General features: G+C 35.4%; 1 protein-coding gene across 1 annotated transcript; it reads left to right on the forward strand.

Moving 5' to 3' along the window:
* On the forward strand, window positions 5,334-6,069 carry LOC107606721. Its single transcript, XM_016308751.1, has 2 exons — window positions 5,334-5,527; window positions 5,598-6,069. Exons 1-2 carry the CDS (start codon window positions 5,334-5,336, stop codon window positions 6,067-6,069), a joined length of 666 nt encoding a protein of 221 aa, XP_016164237.1.

Here is a 7,566-nt window from a genome sequence, read left to right on the forward strand (position 1 = left end):
TACTTGCAGATGGTGGGATTATACCATCTTGCGAGGCTGAACGACAGATGGTTCAGATTGGATGAGCCCCTTGTGAGTGCTTTCGTTGAGCGATGGCGTCTGGAGACGCATACATTTCATATGCCGTTCGGGGAGTGCACGATCACATGATAATCCAAACTCCTGTGCTCGCTCGAGATGGATGTCGCGAGACACGTATGAGGTCCGTTGTACCGCTTTACCTCCCAAATACCCTTGCGCTGCCGGAGACTTATCCTAATCAACCATGTGGACCCATTCCCAAACTCAGAACACTTCCCTACATACCGGTAATAGTCAGACTCCAGCACTTTGTACTGTACCCCGCGTCGGATGCTATACGTCTTCACACTTAACACAACCTCATCTTTATCCTAAAACTGCTGACCAACCTGAAACTCTGTAAGACCACCTGACCCCTCGGCATCTCTAGCGCCAAATCCAGTAGGCTCCCCAGGAACCCCCTCCTGTCTCATGGCATCCAAGTCTAAAGATGAAAAGTGCGGAGGGTACTGCTATGTCCCAGAGCTAGAACCACCTCCAGCCCCAGCCGGGTTACTTGCTGCAATCTCATCGCCATTGTCATCAGCAATGAGATCTGGCTCGAGCTCATCATCGTCAATATCATCAAGCAATGCATCGCCCAGACCAGCCGATGCCGCGCACTGTAAAGAAGTCGGCACCCTATCCACGATACCAACCTCTCCGCCACCACTACAGTTGAGATCAACAGCGAACGACGGGGAGGCGACAGGTTCGTCCGGAGGTTCATTCACAGGGACGGTTGAAGATGCACCAACAGGTCTCGAGCTAGAACCGGCTACCGTGCCTATAGTGTGGGTATTCCGGTTCGAACCCCCGAGCTAGATACTACATCGACCAACTTCGCCAACAGCTCAGGTGTCCTAACCTCGAGAAACTGCCAACGACAGTGAAACAGGACTTGCAAGTCCTCATCACTCCCTATGGTGAAACAATCATACTTCACGATTTCTTGCAGCACTGAGATCGGAATGCGATAGAATATCTTCTGAACCCGTTCACACCTTGCAGACCAAGTTTCTGTAGTATAGAATTCACAAACTCATCATAGCTCGTCGTAGGCCTGATAAAAATACTGAGAGGATCCTTATCAGTGAACTTCACACCAGATCGTGTTTTTCTCTTAATCGATCTTCTGTGATGCACCAACACTACAAAACTCTCCTCACTAGCTATTTTCTCACTCTAATGAGATCAATTCACGTTCACACCATATTTATACACCTCTGACCCTGTATAATTCGAAACAGTATAATTCGAACTACACATTGAGTAATTCGAATCTGGCCAATTCGAATTACTTTGGTTAGTGTGTGTAATTCAAATCACCCTTATTCGAATTAGTGTGTGTGCAATTCGAATCAGGTTGATTCGAATTAGTGGGTGTGTGCGTGTGTGTAATTCGAATTAGTCTGATTCGAATTATATTGAGTGTGGAGTTCGAATTACCCTAATTCAAACTACATATAAATGTGTCTTGGTTGATTCATGAATCAATTTTCCATTTGGCTGATTGGTGTAATATTTTACACCAATTGACTTATCAGGGTGAATTGCCCTAACAAATAATTATATACATATATATATATATATGATTTTTGAATTTTGATCTTGGTCGTCCAGTTAGAAAAGTAGTTGTCGCGTGCAATATGAAATGATTGTTGTATTTAGTCTCTCTTAATTTTAATTTTTTACATGTAAATTATATATAAATTTTTATTTAATCCCCTTTAAAATTTTATTTTAGTCTTAGTTTATTGTATAAATATTTTTTACCCGCTTTTAATATTTTATCTAGCTCCGCTGACGTAAAATATGAAATGATTATTGTATTTGGATTAAGATCCTAAAAAAAAGTAAGCAGAATTGAATAATGATTTCAAAGTCATTTGATTTTCTACATAAGAACTATAAAATATATATACGTTATAATTATCAACCAACCATAAGAAAAGTTTTTGACGTTGCGCAAGAGTTTAGTTGTCAATTTGCAATCAAATTTGTAAAACAGTTATTACTTAGCAATATTATTAGACGCCACGACCAGGAAAATGAAAATTATCACATGACAGTTTAATTTTCTTACAAATATTAAGTCAATTGATAAAGGAGTAAAATAAGTTAGGTAAAATCAAAGGATATAATAATGTCAAGAAATTAGAAATATATATATATGGCTATCATCAGAGCAATATACTGTTCTGTTTCATCTTTTTTGACCACTTATAAATAGTTAATAGGCAATAGGAGCCACAAAAATAACGAAGAAAAATCAAAGTCTTTTTTAAATGATTATTGAACAGATTCGAATCTGTAATCTGTTCTTCATGCATGTATAAGTCAGCGGAGTCTTCCGTTAACTGAATACATTCATATTTTGTTTAAAAAAAATTAAAAGAAACTTAAATATAAAGGATATAGATTCAATGATTAATTTTTGTCAAATAAAAAGTATACAACTAAATTATTTAAACTATACATAATTGAGAAACTATGAAGACTTATAATATAATTAAACCATAATAATAATATTGATAATTGGATAGGCACAAAAAATGAGATTGATAATCAGATAGGCATATTTCGGTAATTTTTATGCAACTAATCAAATATTTTATTTATTTTTTATCTGTGAAAAAAAAACATAAAATTTATTGTATTTTTTTGTGTGCAGTTCCAACGAAGCTATAAATAAGCGGGATAAGTAAATTGTAGCAATATTAAAAAACATGCTAGACAAATATAATAGTTTGGCAACGAGTGTTTGCTATGCAAGAGATAGGTACCAACAGGAAAATTGCACAAACATAAAGTTTAAGTTGATTAGTAAAAGGATTACAGACATACAACTTGCCATCTGCATCTAAAGTGGCTGCATTGATTGTTGGTGATGTCGAACAACTAAGTAAAGATAGAGATATTATTATAGAGAGTCAAAGTAGAAAGCTCCAACAGATTGATATTTTTCACCCATCTTATTTAGCCTTGCAATATCTATTGTTGTTTCCGTATGGGGAGGATGGATTTTGTTTGGGTATTACAACATCAGATTCTATTTCCGCTAGACCTACAAAGAAAAATAAAACAATCACTTTGCGACAATTTTTTGCTTTTAAACTACGTACAGAAAAGGACGGGTGAATCTCCGTTAATTCTGAGATCAAAGAGATTATTCCAACAATTTCTGGTAAATGCCTACACAATGATAAAATCAGAGAGGTTAAAATTCTTTAGGTGTAAACAACTACAGTTGAGGGTTGATAAATACAAATGTTTGCATGAAAGTCTTATAAACGGGGATGTAGATGCTGCAAGGCTTGGCAAAAGAATCATTCTTCCCAGTACTTTTACCGGTGGACCTAGGTACATGATGAATAATTGTAAAGATGCATTTGTAATTTGCAGATATGCAGGATATCCTAACTATTTTATCACTATGATCTGTAACCTTGAATGGGATGAGATAAAAAGCGAAGTGACTCCCATTGGATTGAAGGCAGAAGACCGCCCAGATATATTGTGTCGAGTTTTCAAGATCAACTTGATGGTTTGATTGATGACCTAAAAGAGGGAAAAATCTTTGACAAAATTTTGAGATGCAAGTCTGTGTTTATGCAATACCTTATTAGAATCTTATGTCGTAATGTTTTGCTCATTTGTCTTTTTCAATTTTCAGATGTTTGTACTATAGAATTTCAAAAGAGAGGGTTTCCGCATGCACATATCCTTTTATTCATAAGTAACGAGTTCAAGCCACAAACACCAGATGACATAGACAAACATATAACATTTGAGATTCTTGATGAAAATGAACGGCCAAATCTACATAGAGCTGTTCAAAATTACATGGTACATGGTCCATGTGGTCCGTACAACAAGAATTCACCTTGCATGAAGAATGGATCCTGTTCAAAGTTTTATCCCAAAGAGTTTAGACAGTAAACACTCATTGATGAAGCCGAATTTCCCAAATATAGGCGTACTGATAACGGTCGAACAGTGAAGAAAAGGGAATATTACTAGACAATAAGTTCATTGTTCCTTATAATCCAAAATTGTTACTCAAGTTCGGGTGCTAGATAAATGTGTAATACACATGTCAAACAAGTTTTACTAAGTATATGTTTAAGTATGTACACAAAGAGAATGACCGCGTAACAACTACCCTATACAACGCTGATGATCTTTCAGAAGCCACACAAGTTGTTGACGAAATTAGGAATTACTACGATTGTAGGTACATTTCGGCATGTGAGGCAGTCTGGTTTATTTGGATACGAAATCCAAGAGAAAGAACCATTTGTGATTAGACTTCCATTCCATTTGGAGGATGAGCAACCTGTGGTTTATAGTGAAACTTCTAATGTGAATAATATCGTCGAAAGAGAAATATCTCAAGTCCATATTTTTGGGATGGATGGTGGCGAACATGTCATATCCGTATGCTCGAAGTCTGACTTATACTGAGTTTCCAACCAAGTTTGTTTGGAAAGACGATACTTCAAAGTAGTTTCCTTGAAAGCAAGGCTTCGCAATTGGAAGGTTGACTCATGTACCTGTAAGTAATGACAAGTTTATATTCAATTTTGATCTTATTTATTTGATGATTTAAATCTAAAATCTTAACAACATGTACCCCACGTCCATTTTATTCGATTTATCTATACTAGAAAACAAATTTTCAAATAACTTTCAGCAGTTATAATCTGTAAATTATACAATTTTAGAATTGTTATATATTTTTTAGAAAAATTAATCTTATGCGGATGTGTAGCTACATAATAATTGAAATCGCGTAGCCTAATCCATTTAACAATTTAAAAGTGGGATTTTAACCAAGTTTTTTTGCAGCAAATACCGAAAAATATTACCAACGACTTCTTTTGAATACTCAGAGGATGTATGAATTTTTGAGATATAAGAACAGTAGGAGGAACAATTTATGCTACGTATAAAGATGCATGCTTCGTCCTTGGACTCTTGCAAGATGACAGAGAATTCATAGATACAATTAAGGAAGCAAGCTCGTGGGCCTCATGATCATATGTTAGAAGGTTATTTGTCAATCTATTAACATCCAACAATATCTCAAGACCAGAACATTTCTGGGATAGATATTGGCATGAACTCTCAGATGATATTTTGTATCAACAGAGAACCGTGATAAAAATGAGGGGTGAGTTTTTATAATTGCAATTATAAAAGTTCTTCATTATTGATCATTTTTAGTTTGATTGAATTTTTACAGTATCGTATAATATACAGAGTTAACCATGTCAGATGATGAGATTAATCAGTTGTGCTTAATGGATATAGACAAGATCTTACATTCCTATGGTAAAACCTTGAAAGACTATCTTCCTATGCCTTTAGCAACTGAATTTGATAGTTCTTTGTTAACCGAAAGGGTTATCAGGGAAGAGCTAAACTTTAACAGGGATGATTTAAAGAAAAATGCCTCGGACATGTTAGCCATCGCAACACCTAAGCAGAAATTGCATTCGATAAAATTGTTACAACTGTGTATTGTGATGAAGGAGTTTTTTCTTTGTGTATGGTCATGGGGGTATTGGAAAAATATTTCTCCAGAACCTTATGTCTAACGAGATTCGCTCAAGGGGTGATATTTTGTTAAACATTGCTTCGAGTGGTATTGCATCTTTACTTCTTCCCAATGGAAGAACGGCACATTCAAGGTTCAAAATACCACTGAATATAACTGAGGATTCTATATGTGACATCAAACCTAGTTCCCCTCAAGCAATGCTGCTATTGAAAGCCAAACTTATAATTTGGGATGAGACTCCAATGGTTAGTAGGTACTGCTATGAAGCGCTTGATAAATGTTTAGGTGATATCATGAGGTTTTCTCCAACATATAACAAAGATTTGTCCTTTGAAGAAAAAGTAGATGTACTAGATGGAGATTTTAGACAAATTCTTCCCGTCATTTTACGAGGATCGAGACAAGATATCGTTCATTCAACTGTGAATTCGTCTTACCTTTGAAAGTTTTGTCAGGTGCTCAAACTAACAAAAAACATGAGACTTTCTATAGGGACGACTACTTCAGATCAAGATGAGACAGAGCAATTTGGTGAATGGTTATTAAAAATTTGTGATGGTCTAATATGTGACAATATGGATGGTGAATCTGAGATATGTCTTTCAGAAAATATTGTTATTCCTTCTTCGAACTAGGCATTTGATGAGTTGGTTCATTTTTCTTATCCAAATATTTTGGATAACATGTCCTCAAAGGATTTTTTCAAAGCAAGAACTATACTGGCTCCCACGCTGGACATCGTTGAAGAGGTCAACAACCATCTGATGGCTATCATTCATGGAGGAAAAAAATTATATCTTAGTTCGGATTCGATTTGTATGGATGAAGGGAATATGGAGAGTCAACTAGATCTCTATGGTCCTGAATTACTGAATAACATAAATTGCTCTGGTTTGCCTCCACATAAATTAATACTCAAGGTTGGTGTTCCGGTGATGTTACTGAGGAATATTGACCAATCCAACGGTCTTTGTAATGGTACAAGACTATAATAAGTTAGGAAGCTTGGAAATCATGTCATAGAATGTGAAGTCTTAACGGGTAATAATGTTGATCATATGCTTTGATTCCAAGAATGAATATGGTACCAACAAATGAAATCGTCCCAGTTAGATTCCAACGAAGACAGTTTTCCATAATAGTATCGTTTGCGATGACAATCAATAAGTCTCAGGGACAAACTCTATCTCATTTTGGATTGTACTTGCCCAAATCAGTTTTTACATATGTCAAACTATATGTGGCACTTTCAAGAGTTAAGAGTAAAAGAGGTTTAAAAGTTTTACTTATGAATCACACGTAGGAATATCTCCAAATTCAACTATCAATATTGTTTATAGAGAAGTCTTTGAAAAAATAGAATCCTAATATAAATATTTTAATTTTATTTTAAATTTTGTATCAATGTATAATTATTTTACTTAAAAAAAGTGTAAAATGATTATTACTCACTATTTTTAAGTTAAACTTTGATTTTGATAATAATTTTATAAATTTCTTAACATAATAATTATTTTGTATTTTTTTTTAAATATCCAAACATATAATTTTTTTTTACTTTTATAAATTTTTTCGTATTGAGCACAGGTTCATACACTAGTTTTAAAAATAAAAAAGAAGAGTAATATTATTAACTTTAGGAATAGAAAAAAATTCTCCTAAATTAAATTAGATTTAATAAAAATAATGAAGAACAGACAACAGTGAGTAGACCAGACGATAGTGAGCAGGACGGCGACCAGACGATGACCACACGAGCAGAGGAGTGGAAGACTCGAAGCATGAGCACCAGACGAGGATGGAAGCTTTTGAGCGCGACAGACGGCAACGGAAGCGCGGCTGAACAGACGAAGACAACAGACGCCGAGCTGACCTCGAGGAAGAAGCTGCGATCGACGAGAGCGAATAGGGAGTTGGAGACTTGGAGCACGCCGACAGGA

The sequence above is a fragment of the Arachis ipaensis genome, chromosome B07, assembly GCF_000816755.2.
Source record: "Arachis ipaensis cultivar K30076 chromosome B07, Araip1.1, whole genome shotgun sequence".
NCBI lineage: Eukaryota > Viridiplantae > Streptophyta > Magnoliopsida > Fabales > Fabaceae > Arachis > Arachis ipaensis.

Coding starts and splice junctions, on each gene's coding strand:
- LOC107606721 (XM_016308751.1), top strand. CDS start 5,334: ATGTCAGATGATGAGATTAATCAGTTGTGCTTAATGGATATAGACAAG. Junction 5,528..5,597: donor AAGAAAAATGCCTCGGACAT/GTTAGCCATCGC, acceptor ATTGTGATGAAG/GAGTTTTTTCTTTGTGTATG.